This window comes from Electrona antarctica (assembly GCF_951216825.1).
Source record: "Electrona antarctica genome assembly, chromosome: 12".
NCBI lineage: Eukaryota > Metazoa > Chordata > Actinopteri > Myctophiformes > Myctophidae > Electrona > Electrona antarctica.
In genome coordinates, this window is record NC_136793.1 from 41,917,431 (window position 1) to 41,935,009 (window position 17,579).

Here is a 17,579-nt window from a genome sequence, read left to right on the forward strand (position 1 = left end):
CAACCCCACAAAGCCGTACTATTACCAAGGATTGTGAGAGGGATGAATTGCACAGGAGATAAGTAAGAATAATGTGTCTCTACCTGTACATCAAGTTCCCCACAAACATCAGAGACTTTGATGTATCACGTGGGCCGAGCAGCACGATTATAATTTACGCTTCAACCATGAGACAGTGTGTATATTCAGTTACGGCGGGGGATTGAATATGGCATGCTCTGACAAGAGATGCACTCTACTGTATCTGTGTGCATGATCCCTTACGGGTCTATTTGTACACAGTGCAAGTGCGATCCAGGTCAGGAGACGGTGGCTTTCTCTCTTTGCCTTGGTAAATAAATGATAATATGAGCTCTAAAAATGACACCCGTGTGAAGTGAGGGGCGCTCTTGTCGTCGTACATCATTCAAAAAACTTCTTCATGGATTCATTTGTCAACTTATGTTATTATCTTTTAACCATGACATAAATTCTCCATTCATTGTCAATGGCAAATATGATACGTGTTGGGACGAAAGGTATATAGGAGGGGCTAGCACCCCTCAAAAATAGCACAACTGGTGTATTTGCCATTATATTTGCATGTGGGTCATTGCATTGAAACATTTCTGGTTTCACACAGGAACTTTTGGAAAACAACAGAGGAATCAAACATGGCCGTGGGTGACACATCTTTGGAAATAATGTCAACAATTCTGTCATGCCTGGCTATACAGTCCTTTGTCACGCACACGTGCACAGTGCACAGACACACACACAGACACGCGCGTGCGTGCACGCACGCACGCACGGGTGACACATCTTTGGTAATAATGTCAACAATTCTGTCATGCCTGGCTATACAGTCCTTTGTCACACACACACACACACACACACACACACACACACACACACACACACACACACACACACACACACACACACACACACACACACACACACACACACACACACACACACACACACACACACTCACTCACTCACACACTTCAGACAGTCAGACAGGCTGTTAGTGAGCTGCTTTCTTGTTGTGTTCTGAACGCAGCGCTGCCGTAAAGCTGACCCAGGCAGGCATGGCTGATCTGGGCTACACTTCAGTCAAGGTTATCACAAAGAACAGGAGAGAGAAGACTGAAATATCCTTTTGTAGTTCACAGCCATTCTCTTACATTAACTGTGACACCACAAGACACTCGCATGGAGAGAGGTAGACAGTGGGCAGGGAGAAAAGGACAATCAATGCATGGGTAAAATAGAAAACGATTGAGGGAAAGGAAATGGATGAGAGAAGGAACCAATATGAGAGAATGATGGAGACAAAGAAAGGTGAGAGGGTGACAAAAGGAGAGTGAGAGAGAGGGAGAAGGGAACAGAGCAGAGAGACAGTGGAGTGTGACAGTTACTGTCAAGATCTCTGTGGTATGTTTTCAAAGTGCCGGGTGACACATCTTATCAGCGTTTTGGGGGAAGTGGAGCATGGTGGAGCTCCGGTGGTCGCTCTCACCGCCACTTGCATGCGGCACACAGCAATTACCACACTGGCACATCCTCCTCCCTGAAGTTCACTGTATTCAGCCAGCAGACCAGTGACTCATCATCATTCTACTACAGGCCTGAATGACCACAGGATCTTTCAGCAAGCTGCCACAGGGAAAGCATGGGTAAGGAAAAGTAAGAAGCCTCATCCAGGGTGTGGGCGCAGATATATATGCAGCTCTGGGCGGGATACTGTTTTTATACACAATACACTGTGTCGTTTTTGTCCTGCAGTGCACAGTGCAGTCTTTTTGTTGTAGGGTGTATGCTGTCGCATACTTGTTGTTCATCATTGATGGTGCTTTTTTGTGAGGACTGCACCTCACAGTACTTCTCTTACTCTGTATGTGTTCCTTAACTGCTGTGCTGCCTCCAGCGCCTTAATTTCCCCCGTGGGATCAATACAAGTCTATTCTATGCTATGTTTCACAGCTTCTGTAGTCCTACGTGCTTGTTGTATAATGTCACGCATGTACCTCGGAGAGGCAACCACGTGTTCTGTCTTTTAGAGGCATTAGTATGTAGGGTGTAGCGCTGAGGGGGCATTGTTCCGTCAACCCTGTGATGATGAGCACGGAAAGGGTTGCAGTGGGTTGCCATGGCAACGTCTCGGTATGGATGAGGGTCTGTTTCCCTTTTCCAATAACAGCGATGATATGCATCATTGGAGGTGCATCATTAGCAGGGGAGCCCCCGAGGCGCTGTGATCAGAGCCCAACCAGAACATTAGCGGGCATGTAAAGAATGACAGGCAGAGGATTTGCCCTTTATCATCAGGGGTGCGGGGGATGGGAGTGCGGGGCTCCGTCATACCTGGATGATTTCTTTCTTCGCGAGCGTGTGGAGCCTCCATATACGCCTCTGACGCATTCTGCTCCCTCTTTGTATCTCAGGCAACGCCATCGCCTCACAGTTGCTGTGTGTCAACGCACACACCGATTGCATCATTCCCGTTTCCAACGGTTGTCATTCGGTAAAGGCTTCTCTCTCCCTCTTGTCTCCGACAGGCTCGGGGCCTGTTGTTCACAGCTCTGTGAACAACCAAGAAAAGCACACAGCGGTGAAAGCAGCCCGGATACCTGGCTCGGCACATTTGACACCATTCTGTGGCTTTTAAACGCCCTAGATAAACACCTGATAGGAGGGCTGTCTTGAGCAGAAAGATGAAACCGCCTCTGACAGACCTAGAAGCTCGACCACCATGTTGCCTTTCTCTGTGCCTTAATGCATGGGGGAGATTTGTCAATGGAAATAAAAAATATCAAAAGCCTAGTGAGTCTCCACACTTCAAAGCACTGCCATGGGGGCTGAACCTACAGTTGTAAACCTCTCACTTCCACCGAGCCCATGTTGTAGCGCAGCTTTACGAGGAGACGAGAAACACTAGCCTTTGCATTTTTATGGTTGTGCATGAAAAGGTGCCTCTGTCCCACCCGTTTGGCATAATCCTTCTATAAATGTATGACATATCTGTTTGCGTGTGTACCTGTCCTTTGCATATCTCGAGAACTGCCTGACCGATCTACTTCAAACTCGAGGCACGTTTCACAGAGAACCCAAGAGAGTGCAGGGCCTGGCGTGAAGCTGGTAGGTGTCCATAACCGCTGATCCATCCAATATGCCCATCTATAAATGCACCAAGTCTCTGTACGTCTGTATGTACGTCTGTAATCCACGGAACTCGAGAACCGTCAAATTCGACACACGCGTTCCACACCACCACAGGGAGTGCACTGCAGTGCCCGGCCTTGAGTTGGTCAGACCAACGGTTGTCTGGAGCTGGCCTGTTCTGACATCACAATGGTGTTCTGACATAGACTCCATATTTGGGCATGCCTGACAAAGAACTCCATATATAGGCATGAAAGGGACACAGACATAATAACTGGGTGGGAAATGCATTTCCAACTTGCATCGTTCCAAGTAGGTCAGTGCCCAACGGGCACCGCTCTATTAGAAATATATGGAGATCTATTTGGGCGGCAGTGGCTCAGGGGTAGAGTGGCCGGATGGTAACCACAAGGTTGCCAGTTCAAACCCGGGCTCCCCCAGCGTTAGTGTCGAAGTGTCCTTGAGCAAACCCCTAATTGCTCCTGATTTGCAGGTTGGTGCCTTGCATGGTTTCCGCCGCCATCGGTGTATGGGTGAATGTAATGCACAATCTATGTAAAGCGCCTTGGATAAAGGCGCTATATACTGTAAATACACCATTTACCATTCGCAAACACAGGTCTACATATTATATGCAGACAGAATCAATTATATATAAATTAGGTAAAGTGGTGCAATTCATCTGTCCTAAACGCCCACATGACAGCTTCAGTGTTGGGAGGTTTTATGTCTCCCAGGTTTCCTGTGTTAGTGATCTTCCCCACCACAGCATAAAGAAAATGACTCAATCCTAATATATTTTGATTGGATTCCATAAATTTGTCTCCCTCTTTCGGTGTCGGCACCACGAATCTTATGGCACTCTTTATGTCTAGTACATTACGCCTTTTCGCTTTTACCTACGAGGTTGTGTGTGGACGGGTGAGGGACCAATCCTAGTGCAGTTCTAGAGAAACTAGCTAGTCCCATCTGTTAGTCTGTCCTCAGTTCCACTTCACGTACCTTGTCACTCTCGTTTTGTCGACAATGCAGACATACTGGCCGCTGAGCGCCAAGTAGAGGAGAAATGCAGTGTATAGGAGTGGATGGAAAATGTCAATGAGGTGGAAACTACTGGGTAGTGGGCAGTGGCCGTGGGTACTGGCGTTTCTGTAAGGTGGTTCTAATGCTGCCGAGGCCACAGCGCCCCCCTGTGGGATAGACACAATAGAACCAGCCGTTACACCAACAGGATTCACACACACAGCTCCAAAATTCCACAAAACACTGTGCAAGTGTGCATATTGACTTAAATTTCAGTTTAGGTCGCCATTCTTTAATCGAAAAGATAAAGACGATGATGCTCTCGATCCTGCTGAGTGGCCGGAGTCCTGCAGGATTGTGCTTCAGCTCCCTTTGTCCTTGTCTGAATGCATTTACACTGCTGCCCTGACATTTTTGCCAGTGTCAGCAGCATCGGCATGTAGCCAGCTGGAGTAAGCATGCAGAGTGCTGAGAAGGGCTCTCTATGCTGTCCTCAGACTACCTTGAGGCAAGACGCATCAGACACAAAATCGATGGCAATGTTAAACCAAAATACTGACCACAAGGTCTCACTACAGCGATTTCATATCATTCAGTCAGTGTCAGGATATATCATGTGTTTTGTTGCATTTCAGACACTGCGAGAGTGCTGCCACGTTCAGGTCTTTGTTGGTCATCCAAGGCATAGGAAATAGTTAAATAAACACCCTACTCATTGCAGATTAATTAGAATATGAGATTTCCAAAATAAAAAAATAATTACTTTTTAATCAAATAGATCAATAAAACAATGAAATATATAAAAACAAAACACTTTATTACAATTAGGCTGAAAAAATCCAATGAAAACACAACTACTTTACAAGTACAAATGTTTTCCATTGTTATTTACAAGGTTTTTTTCTTTTAACATCAATTAAAAAAATGACATTTATGAGAAAACACAAAATACTAAAGTACATGTTTACAGTGTATTTGTTACAATAAAAAAAAACAAATGATGACTAAAGGAACGTGCAGTATCTTCCATTCAAATTCTATAAACAAGGGAATTACAGACATCATAAAAGGGACTATGTACTGTATGAATACACTTATTCTAATAGACACTTCATTCCCCAACGAGGCATTACCCATAGATCCCAGCAAAAGGACATCTATGGAGTAATATTATTATATTAATCAGTGTAAAGGCATGACAAGTATCTTGTATCTTTCTGATTTTATGACGTAATGGGCAGTATCTCTTAAACGGAGGGTAGGGGTGACTGACAGATTCGGGTGAGACTGTGAAAGTTGCCAAGAGACATTCCTTATTTCCTCAAACAAACACAGATATCAGAAGTGACAAAATGCCGATCTAAGCACAGCTTTCCAGTACAGCCACATCTGTACTACACCAAAGAACCGAGACTCAATTTAAGAGTTCTATTGAGAATGTTGATGGAAAGGGTGAACTCCTTTTGTTGCCGACACATGTAGCAGCCTTTGCTGCGCTCCTAGCTGCTTCCCCCACTGGGCTTAGGGGGGGCTTTGCCCCTCACGCCGCCCTGGCGAGCTTGTCCCTTTGTGGGCTGCTGAGTCTGAGGAGGCTGCTGTGCCTGGGACTCTGCAGCGGCAGCAGGCGGCACAGAGGCCTGCTGGGCTGGGCTGTGGGGAGCCGGAGTTTGGATCTGGGGCGAAGCAGCTGCTGCTGCCGCCACTTGTTGCTGTAGTATCTTCTGCTGGACGACCTGGGCAGCGGCTGTGCCTGCGGAGATCATCTGGACCTGGGCTGGGGCTGACGTGGCTGCCTGGGTCAGTGCCACTGTCTGAGGCTGAGCCTGGATCTGATCAAACACAAGACACAGTTACATTCCAAACAGACACAGTTGCTTTGCTTGCCACCAATTTGAATTTGCTTTCATTTCACTGCATGTTTAACAGCGCATTGTGAAGTGATAGACATTGCCCTTGGAAATAATGCTAGAACACTTTTAACAGTTTGACGGCCGCTAATTGTTTACTCCAGTGTTCCCCCGCTGCGTAATACGACATTCCCAAAGTGTTAACATGGAAGTCTAAAAAAGATAAAAATAATACTGTACCTAAACCTACAAAAGCATAGCGACAAATCCTAAGGATAAACAGTAATAAATGCAAAAAAGTAAGATTCTGTACTATTCTGTATTATTCCTACATGGTCTACAACTATATTTTTGCATGTAGAAACTGTGTGCTTGTTTTTGGACTATTATTATTATTATTAATAATAATATTCAGTGAATACCAATTCTAGAGCAGTTTTGAGAGTGAACATAAATAGGGTACCTGCTGAGGAGAAGAGACTATTTGCTGAATGTTGGCCACAGTGGATTGTTGCTGCACTATCTGTGGGAGCTTAGCCACCTGATAAGAGAGTAAACAACAAACTCACTGATAAGCACAAAGATTGACTATGTATTTCTAAATGTTTATTTGGAGGCACCAGGTATGGGATGATGAGACCGTGCCTGGATCTGCTGAGCTCCGCTGGGCTTCTGGGGCTGGGCGATGGAGGTAGTGAAGAACTGGGTCTTGATCCCAGGCTGCAGCTGGGTGGTGGTGGCATAGGTCACCTTCTGCTGCTGCTGGGCAGGCTGTGCTGCCTGCACGGTCACCTGCTGGCTGCCAATCTGAAAGGGTGAAACAGATTCAGGGTCAATTCACACAGTTCACACTGGGTCAACTTTGCAGAGAAGTTCAGCCTTTATTAGGTGTGTAACAAAATTCATGGTTCAACGTGGTTAGGTATGGTATTATTGATCCATTGAAAAAACGAAAGAAAAGGGGAAAAAAGGTAATGTGCACCGATAAAAGAACAAATTAACCTGTAACCCTGAGAGTGTACAAATGGGAACAAATGTACTTTTAATGTGTCCATTTGTACACACTCAAGAGTTACGGGGGTCTATCGCCAAGGCGTATCTACAATAAGGCCTGTCCAAATCCATTTCTACCTGGCCAAAATCCATACACTGAGGACAAAAACAAGACCTGAGAACTATTAGTGGACAGCGGATTGGCCGTTGCGCGACCCTCAATCACCCATTCAAATGCAAATGCATGCCTTTCAGGCAGCCTTTGTATCCTACTGTCTGGCAGGTATATCTCTTTGAAAACCTTTAATGCTACCGATTGTGCGCGGGGACGACGACTATTAACACATCTTGCCTGCCCAAAATTTAATTCCTGGAAACGCCACTGGTCTATGGCATACCAAACTGTGGGTCACTGAAATAAATACAATAAAAAATCGAGAACTATTGGTCTGTTTACCTTCTGCTGGACAGAGGTCTGTCCTTGCTGCGTCTGTCCTGCTTTCTGCTGGGCGGCAGCTGCTGCCTGGACTGCTGCTTGCTGCTGCTGCTGCTTTTTCATCTGCAGCAGCTGCTGCACCTGCATCTGGGGGAAGGGCGGTGTCAACACCGGCCCACCTGGCGGAGAGCAGGGACAGGATACAGAGGTCAGCTCATTGATCTCTTTCAACGTGGCAGAGCAAGTCTACCAGATCTACTGGCTCATGGCTCAAGTGGTTAAAAGCACAACCTCAGCACAGAGGAAACAATGAGGCTTTGTTTCTGGGTAAATGTGAATAATCATACCAGTGATTTCAAGGTTCAAAGCCATTAGGGCATTTAACTCACCTGATTTCTGGGCCTGGCCTATGGCTACACTAATGCCTGCCACGGTGACTGGCAGGGTGGTGACACCAGATGAGACCACAGCTGGCACAGAGACCACAGGAGGCTTGGTCAGAGTCACCTGGGCCGTCTGCGCGGCCTGGGCCTGAATCTGACCCTGGGTGGGCACACGAGTCTGGAAAGGTAAACACAACAAGGTTTAGTGATGAACACTAGCTATCAAATAAAAAAGGGAAAAAAGTGGGGTCTGCTAGACCAATGTCAATGTATCTTTCTCGTTAGTTCATTCAGGACATCCATTCTTAAATGAAAGGAAGTTTGTACCAGTCATGTAAAAACATAAAACACATACTTTATAGCATAGATTTCAGCATATTTAGAAGCCATGAACAATTGAACATAACAAGCCCGTCCTCAACAAGCCCATGAAACTGCAACACTCACCAGTCTGGCAACCTGCAGATTGGCCACGGTGGTGCCGGTCAGCACGGCTCCAGGCCTGGATGCTGCCACTGCAGCCAGCTGAGGGTTGGCCTGGGCAGCCTGTGTGGGTTGTGCTTGGGCAGCTTGTGCTGCCCCTGCAGCCTGTTGGCCCTGGGCGGCTGCTACAACCGCAGCAACCTGCTGCTGCTGCTGTTGCTGCTGGGCAAGCTGCAGCTTCTGTTTGTGCATCTTGAGCAGCTCCTGGAAGTTCAATGAGTATTAAGCACGTTTGAAGGATAACTGCTTCAGAATGTCTGAAGTTGGCCGACGTCTCAGGAAATTAACCGTGTATTCACAGAGAACGTATCCTACACCTTTTAAGCAATCAAGGAACAGCGCCATCTTCACGGAAAAGTGAGGCATTTTAGAATGAGTCGTTATGGAAATAGCAAACTCCATCTGTTTTGTTTTGTTGCTAATGTTAGAATGAACAGGGCAGTTTTAACATGTTTAAAATGACATATTTACACATCTTTTACAAGGAGTCACTATTTCATCGTGCCTTCTTGCTAAACTCATACTATACTTTGCCTCTCAATGGAAGTAAAGGTTGTCGCAGGTTTTGTTATACATAACAAACGTCAATTTTCACCCCCTAGGTTTTATTACACATTATGGAGTCATCTTGCCACCAATGGAGAATGTGTGAGTATTTATTACGCAAAATGCTTATAAGCTGCTTAAAAGGCAGAGATTAAAAGAAAATATGTCGTCGTCGTCCCCCCCCTTCACATTGGAGATTAAATTAGTTACTGTTATAAAGCTTCCAGTCGAATGTTGAGGCAAGCTTTTAATTACATTTCACAAGGTGACATTGTCTTTGTTATATGCTCCAGTGGAAAATGCTGGCGTTTACCTGGGGTTTGCCTACAGCCTTGATCTGTGGTGAGCCAGCCTGCTGCTGCTGTTGCTGCTGCTGCTGGAGTTGCTGCTGACGGAGCATCTGGAGGTGGGCCTGGGTCAGAGGCTTTCCCTGGGGCAGCTGCATGCCTGTAGCTGGGTAGAGTCAAGCGACAGCTCCATAGATTCAACGTTTTATGACTGTTATAGTTTTATCTGTTATAGTTACTATTTGTCAGGCTTCTTGGTTTATGCTCGTAATGTTTACCATATGCTTGTTAAGTATTTTATTTGAGTCGTGACTACGTACAGAACCCGTGCCCCAAAAGGGAAATGACTGACATCGCATATACATTATTCTAGCAATTAAAAACCATACGTCACCCTTCATGGTGTACATTATTAGACTCCAATTTGTTAATGTGAAGTTCGCAAGTATTGTGAAAAGTGCTACGCACATGCAATATTATTACTATTTACTATTGAGTGGTCTGAAGCACCAGTCCATGTTTTGCTCCTTTACCTGATGTGACCTGAGTGACCAGCGAGCGAGTCTGCGACTGCACAGGGCTCAGTGTGGTGGAGACCACTGCGGACGCGGTCACCGGGGCAACAGCTCGGACTCCCTGGCCTGTTGCTATGGCAACCACCTCGGCAGGTGCGGCGGCGGGAACGGCCCTCTGCTGCGTATGGACCACCTGCGCTCCTGCAGCGCCCGCAGGCTGGAAGGACAACAGCAGTGGACAAATGAAGAGAGAACATTTAACCCATTTAGGCCTGACGTCGAAATTAAAAAAAAGTTCGCTCTGAAAGAATATATACCTATTCAAAGATTTGTGCCGCATTTATGATTTTTCAAAAATAGCAGACCTACAAGCTTGTAGATCTGCTATTTTTCAATAGCTAAATTATAACAGAATGCTTTGAAACACCAAAAGGGGTTCCCGCCCAAAATGGGTTAAAACAGTGCTGTTGACACTCATTCAGCCTACATCAGTAATTCCTAACCTAGGGAGTCTTGGTATTGCGGATTTCCCATCCTAACCGGTAAATTAATTGGTCACAAGCTGTCTAATCAGGGACTAATTAAAACCTGAACCAGTAACTTTCCAGGCGAATATACTATTGAAGATATCTTCAATAAATCAATAGTTGCCCCACTGATTAGAAATTGATATTCCAAAATGGTCTCCTCAAGAGTCCTCATTGACAAATATGTAACATTACAAAAACCAACACAGCATGAATTTTACAATATTAATTAGGATGATTGAATTTGATGATTGACGATGAATTTTAATTAGCCTGGATCTGCGAATCCAGACTGGATCCGCAGATCTTGATTTTCAAATTATGAATAGCAATTTCTAGTCAACAGAGCCAACTATTAAAGCTACTACTTGTGGTTGCATCATAGCAAGGTAACTACACAACCCAAACCTACACCAAAGTGTGATTTTGTTTTAATGACTCCACATACTTCTATGACTTCTATTATGAAACGGGATCTAGTTCTATCATCAGTATAGAGATAGTCATATAACTATGTTATTGATTTATTCTTTGCAAGGCTTTATCTATTGATACATCATTTACTTAATCTTAATGTTGTAATGAGAAGCCTATAATGAGACAAAATGGTTAAAACAATGGCCATTTTTAACTGTCTGCCAATGTTGGATCTTGCCAACCTTGGGAACAGCTAAGTAGATCTCGTGCCCATAAAGCCTGCCCATCCCTGCCCTAGAGGGTATGTTGGCTGTGTATTCTACTTAATTCCATCTAGCTGCTACAGCATACGCATCATACATTCCTCTTTGTCACCAGAAGGCTGAGTCAAGCCAGAACAGAGGTGATTAAATGAACATGACTCACAGACAGGGTGCCTGGTATGACTGGAGATGCCAGGCGCTTGTTGGCCTGGAAGGGACTTGGAGCCACTCCAGCTACTGTGTTCACAATCACGTTCCCTCCGACAGTGGCTGAAAGGGACACAGGAGAGCGGGAATTAACTCCTGGAAGAGCAAAAAGAGTTTTATAATTTAAACCACATGTGCCAAGTGAAATACCTACCAGCCTGGATGGTTGTGCCCACAGCAGCATTCTTTATGGCTCCAGCCTTAAAAACACACAAAAGTAAGCCATTAGTTTGAATAAATCAAATGAATGGCGATTGTTTCGATCTCACCATACAGTAGGGTTAGTGTTAGACTCATGCATGCATAACGGTCTGATTTTCTCTCGAGGACCTCAACACATCAATGCACAGAGCAAAACACTAAAACCACCAGGATTTGGGGCCAATGGGGCCGCACATAATAAAATGCATGCATTTGTGTGGTACTCTACGCAGCCATTCTCAACCGGCCTCAGAGCTCCTCACAGTGGGCCGCGGAGGTACTGCCCAAATAGTTTCAAACAAATAAAGAAATGCATAACTAAAATATGCAATGAAATAATAAAGCATTTTAGATTTTTCCTTGAAGGTTTTGCCTTATAGATCAATATCTCTTCAATTTAGGTTGTTTTTGTCTTTCAAGCAGAATAAACTTTGCAGTTACAGTTGGAGGCCATCGATATTGTCCTTTTCTTTTTGCTGAGGTTTGCGTGATCTGCGCAAAAGGACAGTTAACCCATTTTGGGCGGGAACCCCTTTTGGTGTTTTAAACATTGTTATAATTTAGCTATTGAAAAATAGCAGATCTACAAGCTCATAGCGCGCCACCGAGTGGCGCGCTACGAGCTTGTAGGTCTGCTATTTTTGAAAAATCGTGAAAATATTTATTTCAGAAAACTGGAGGATTTAGAAGGATTTTTTTAAATTTTGAGGTCAGGCCTAAATGGGTCAAATGATAAGGGACAATATCGGTGGCACCCAACTGTAACAGCGAACGTTTTTCATAATGCCCCTTTACTTACTTTAGATACAAGTATTACATTTCATTATGTACGTCGTGGGCCTTGATCATCTTGACACATACCTAGGTTGGCCTCGAGTTACCAAAGGTTGAGAACCCCTGCTATAATATAAAATTAATTCACCAAATGGCAAATTAAGAAAGGTAGTCGACTCTCACCAAGACAGCTGCATTGGGCACAGCAGCGGCTCCGGCAACTGCCGCGGCTTGAGGGACCCCCGTTGCAAGAGGCTGGCCTGTGGCGGGAGCCTGGGCCTGGGCCTGTGGAGCTCCAGCCTGCTGCTGCTGGGCCAACAGCTGAGCTCTCTGCTGCTCCGCCATGGCCTGAACACACAAGCGTACACACCAGTGTTGATTTCAGAGACTAAAACTATGACGAGACATGTTCGGTCGACTAGCTTTTTTCACAGACGAAGAAATGACATAAAAATTAAGCTATGACGACTAAAACTGAGACGAAATATATTGACAATTTCGTCAACAAATAAGAACTAGACTAAACTGTTAGGGAGGGACTAGTGGAGAAGAGATCCAGTAGAACTAAAAGACAAGTCATTTCATGTTTGGTTGTGTTCGGGTGTTGCGCTCTGAAAATAGCAGATCTACAAGTTCACAATGCGTCAAGACTTACACACGCACTTACACACGACCTTACACACGCCATGCTGGAATGACAACATCAGTTTGCACGTTACAGAGGCATACTATACCTTCTTCTCCTTGGCGATCCTCTCAGCACGTTGGGATGCCACCTGAATGGGCGGGAGGGGCTTATCATAGCTGATCCCACTGTAAGAGACAAACAGAGGAATGTCAGGGTACAGCTCTGTTTAGTGGACAGCAATAGATGGAGAGGATCGGGGGTCACACGCAGGGTTTACCTTTCAGCGAGAACAGAAGCGTGTTTTGGATTCTTCTGGAATGGGTTCATTCCCAAGCTGTGAAAAGCAGACCAGACATTCAGTCATTACATTTACATTCAAACAGACGGGGAAGATTTTCATCATGGTGTGCAGGGGTTTAACAGACGTGTCTATGATTAGGTCAACATAAAATTCCTATCACCTATATCTCAATTCAGCCTTCCTCCTATCCGAGTCAATGAAGACAATGGAAAAGTTGACTGCATAGCCCTTTAAAAATGCATCTGAACTCATTGTTTTATCCAAATCTTTGGTGTTTCTCTTTCAGGACTTTCACCACAACCTGTAGTTCATTAGATATTTGGCTGTTAACTGCTTTGCTTACTTTCCTACACATACAAAACTATTTAATTGCTTGGAAACTATACCGGTCCAACATCATCCCTCACTTAGTAATAGGCTTTGATTATAAGGCTCTAGAAGTTTTCATTGAGCTTTACAAACAAAGGCTCTGTGTCCACACAATGACATCACTCTGTCGACAATGTTACACTCAAAACCTCTCGACAACTCTAAAGCACAGGGGTGAACATTTATACTATATTTTGGGGCTTTGGTGAGGTCATTATGTAAAACACCAGCTTTATTTTATGCTGAGGTGGCCGCTTTAATCACTGAAGCAGATAGAGACGTCTGGTCAAGACGAGGCGAACAGGAGTTTGATGGGTGGACTCCACCATGACTACACGCTACTTACAGGGGTTTGATGGGTGGACTCCACCATGACTACTACAGTACCACACGCTACTTACAGGGGTTTGATGGGTGGACTCCACCATGACTACTACAGTACCACACGCTACTTACAGGGGTTTGATGGGTGGACTCCACCATGACTACTACAGTACCACACGCTACTTACAGGGGTTTGATGGGTGGACTCCACCATGACTACTACAGTACCACACGCTACTTACAGGGGTTTGATGGGTGGACTCCACCATGACTACTACAGTACCACACGCTACTTACAGGGGTTTGATGGGTGGACTCCACCATGACTACTACAGTACCACACGCTACTTACAGGGGTTTGATGGGTGGACTCCACCATGACTACTACAGTACTACACGCTACTTACAGGGGTTTGATGGGTGGACTCCACCATGACTACTACAGTACTACACGCTACTTACAGGGGTTTGATGGGTGGACTCCACCATGACTACTACAGTACTACACGCTACTTACAGGGGTTTGATGGGTGGACTCCTCTTGCTGGCGATGATCTTCATGAGTTCAAAGCGGCTGTTGTAGAGCTGGATGTGAGTGGCGTTGTCGTCCTGCGTGTAGATCTGACACGTCCGCAGAGGGCGGCTGTTCTTAGCCTGGTAGAGCACGCACACGCACACGCACACACACACACACACACACACACACACACACACACACACACACACACACACACACACACACAGGGGTGCAACAGTTATAGTCGCAGCTCTATACACACACATACACGAGTGGAAGAATTCAACAGCAGCAAAACGTCCACTGCCGATGAAGAATGCAGCAAGTAAGTTGTACCTTATATATGCTCTTTGTTTTCTTCTTGGGGTTGGCTTCATACACCAGCTGCAAATGAGAAGACAAACGAGTCAGCTACTAACAAGAGTACTGTGGAGAACTAGAAACAAGGTCACAGGGTTTGGTTTTAACCACTTAAACCCCCTAAACTTGAACAGACTTGGTTCTGTACTTGGCTCGCTCTTTTTACCCCTCTACACAAAATCCCTTCGCCAATGATCTACAAGCTCACAGCTGCGACTCGTTGCAAGCTTGTGGATCTTTAATTTTTATATTATATTTAAACGACTAAAACCAGACTAAAACTACAACGTTTCAGGTGACTATAATGACTAAAACTACATGAAATTCTATTCAAAAGGCTATGACTAAAACTAAATCATAATTCGCTGTCAAAATCGACAGTGGTCTAACATTACCTTCCCCTCCTCTCTGGGTATGATGACGTTCTCATAGCGGTTGCGACACTGTTTGGGGGAGCGGTAGATGCGGCTGCAGGAGTTGACCACGTCACTGACCAGGTCCCAGTTGGGGGTGTGTGCAGGAGACACAATGGTCAGGTTCAGAGGCAGTTCCAGGAGCTGCTTCACAGCCTGGGAGGGAGACGGACACAAGGATGTGTTAGACAAGCCAAGAAATCTTCGCCAAACTACTCATTCCAACTGTGTCATTAATTGACAAAGTATGCTAAATTGTGCTATGCAATCCATCTCAGTGGTTCCATTTTTATTGATTCTTACGTACGTGTAAAACATAGGAATATTTTTTTATTCAGAGTACACTAGTACATTAGAGTACCTAAAAACCAAAACCCAACTAGTGTTATTGCATTCTGTGGTGTCTAATATTGCATTCATGCTACCTTAGCCGTTAAATCCGTCACTGCAAAGTCAAAGGCAAAAGTTCCAGATGTGTGACTAATGGCCAGTCCATTTCATGTAAGTAAGGCTTGGCCGTGAGGACGGTCCAGCGAGCCACTACCTGAAGCAGCGCCCAGTCCTCACTGATGAGCCATTCTGGGTTATCCGGGCCAACCTCCATGGCAGGCTTAACCAGAGAGGGCAGAGGCTTGGCGAAGGGTGCCTGCTGCTTGAGGGAGAAGTTCTTTTTCTGGTCCTTGCCCTCACGTCGAACTTTGAGCATGCTGGCCTTTTCAAAGAGGGAGCGTGGCGGGATGACCGTCTCGCCATGGCCCTTCTTCTTCTTCCTGGCTGCTGCTGGATGCAAAGCACATTGGTAAGGACAGGGAAACCCAACATAAATATATGTTGGGTTCCCCTTGACATTTACAACAAAACCTCTAACTGCTTCCAAATGCGTACAAACCACTCTCATATACCATCAGTCCGTGATGGTATTTCACAGTAAAAACATCTTCAGCAAATGTAATCACAACTTAAACAAAACTCTACTCAGCCCTACAGCGTTTCAATGGAGAGGGTAAAAAAATTGACCTTTCACAGCAACTCCAGGTCTAGTTCAATCTGCTTACTGACCCAGAAAGACAGGAAACTAATTTAAACAAGTTGAAACTTGAAAGTGGTTAGTTGATTCTAGACAGAAGCATTCAGGAATTGACAGGACAGTTCATGTGGCAATGCAAAGCGTAAACGTACAAGAATAATATAAAAGCCCATGAACCCAGACAGGTTGTTAAGTGTCTGCATCTCTCGAGCCCTGGAAGGAACAGCATCCAGCAGGGAGGGAAGAGAGCAAAGTAGTCTGTCCCTTATGTAAAGCCAGAAAACACTGCACTGATCATAGGAGGTACTGGTGTTAGAAAGGGAGAATAGAAAATGCAGGGCTGTCTATGAGAGCGTGAACACCCTTATTGTCATTTGTTTCAACGTAGAGGGTACAATTCTCGATTGGATCTTTAACAGCGAAGACCTGATCAGTGTCTTTGTTAGTAGGACTGTCTCCATACCTGACGGGTCCATTTTGAGCCTCTTATGTTCCTTGCGCACATAGACAGGAGGCAGTTTGGCCTCGGGCATAGGCGAGGTGTCATACATCAGACACATCACAGAATCAATGTAGATGTCGTTGTCATCCTGCGGTGGTGTCGGAGGAGTCCACAGCTTCAAAGGGGGGATACAAATATACAAGTTAGATTGAAACATGAACAAAACTTGAACAGGGGTCAATAGTAATATCTGCAAAGTCCTCAGGAACCCACAGGAACAGGAAATTAATGAACGGAATCTAGATCCACGTTTCGTTATAAATGCGTCTTACCGGCATGATCTCAGTATGGCCATCCTCTGCATCAAATACATACTCCTGTTGACAGAGAAGAGAGACAAAATGTCACATACCAGCTGAACGCAAAACGTGCACACTTTAATCCATTGAGACCTGGAACGCATCCATGTCACGTTGGGGTTTAACCACATTAACCATTAACCCATTTTGGGGCGGGAACCCGTTTTGGTGTTTTAAACATTGTTATAATTTAGCTATTGAAAAATAGCAGATCTACAAGCTCATAGCGCGCCACCGAGTGGCGCGCTATGAACTTGTAGGTCTGCTATTTTTGAAAAATCGTTAAAATGTGCCTCAAATCTTTCTGAAAATTGTCATGATTTAGAAAACTTTTTTTTAAATTTCGACGTCAGGCCTGAATGGGTTAAATGATCAATTGCTGATCATTTCAGATGAGCAGAGATGTGTGAGCGTCACATCACCATGTTGTAGGCATCCTCTCTGGTGTAGGTGAACAGATCCTCCTCTCCCTCCAGAAGCAGTCTCTCCTCTTCCTCCGTCTTCAGCTTCTTGAGCTGCTCTAGTTCCCAGCCTCTCTTGGCACACTCCAGTCTCTCCTGAGGAACAAAACACCCCAGTTAGTTTGATGCATCAACAAATAAAATGATACATAATCACAACAACAACAGAATTTACCTTTACAAAGCTTTCGTCGTCACCGACATGAAGGTACTCAAGGTAATGCAGGGCGTACATTTCAATTGGTGTGAGCTGGTGGAGAAGAGAAAGGGGTATTAACTGCTGCTGCAAAAAAAAAAAACTTTTTGTGTCTGTGTATTTTATAATGTTA

The 17,579-nt window shown here is 45.0% G+C and overlaps 1 protein-coding gene across 12 annotated transcripts in view; it reads right to left on the minus strand.

Moving 5' to 3' along the window:
* Positions 1 to 4,974: 4,974 nt before the first annotated feature.
* ep400 (E1A binding protein p400) overlaps positions 4,975 to 17,579 on the minus strand; it is a 44,549-nt gene continuing 31,944 nt past the window's right edge. For 7 of the 12 annotated variants that reach the window (XM_079516497.1, XM_079516504.1, XM_079516503.1 and 4 more), the window contains 21 exons: positions 17,426 to 17,500; positions 17,212 to 17,346; positions 16,763 to 16,807; positions 16,452 to 16,605; positions 15,506 to 15,741; positions 14,944 to 15,117; positions 14,525 to 14,572; positions 14,189 to 14,325; positions 12,955 to 13,011; positions 12,784 to 12,862; positions 12,233 to 12,397; positions 11,229 to 11,274; positions 11,031 to 11,137; positions 9,679 to 9,877; positions 9,172 to 9,311; positions 8,277 to 8,516; positions 7,836 to 8,007; positions 7,468 to 7,625; positions 6,663 to 6,824; positions 6,481 to 6,558; positions 4,975 to 5,999 (listed from right to left, as the gene is read on the minus strand). In XM_079516497.1, the coding sequence (XP_079372623.1) occupies positions 5,670 to 5,999; positions 6,481 to 6,558; positions 6,663 to 6,824; positions 7,468 to 7,625; positions 7,836 to 8,007; positions 8,277 to 8,516; positions 9,172 to 9,311; positions 9,679 to 9,877; positions 11,031 to 11,137; positions 11,229 to 11,274; positions 12,233 to 12,397; positions 12,784 to 12,862; positions 12,955 to 13,011; positions 14,189 to 14,325; positions 14,525 to 14,572; positions 14,944 to 15,117; positions 15,506 to 15,741; positions 16,452 to 16,605; positions 16,763 to 16,807; positions 17,212 to 17,346; positions 17,426 to 17,500 (2,937 nt within the window). In that variant the 3' untranslated portion in view covers positions 4,975 to 5,669. The remainder of the gene's footprint in view (positions 6,000 to 6,480; positions 6,559 to 6,662; positions 6,825 to 7,467; positions 7,626 to 7,835; positions 8,008 to 8,276; positions 8,517 to 9,171; positions 9,312 to 9,678; positions 9,878 to 11,030; positions 11,138 to 11,228; positions 11,275 to 12,232; positions 12,398 to 12,783; positions 12,863 to 12,954; positions 13,012 to 14,188; positions 14,326 to 14,524; positions 14,573 to 14,943; positions 15,118 to 15,505; positions 15,742 to 16,451; positions 16,606 to 16,762; positions 16,808 to 17,211; positions 17,347 to 17,425; positions 17,501 to 17,579) is intronic. The other 5 variants (XM_079516496.1, XM_079516495.1, XM_079516499.1 and 2 more) reach the window with 2 other exon arrangements.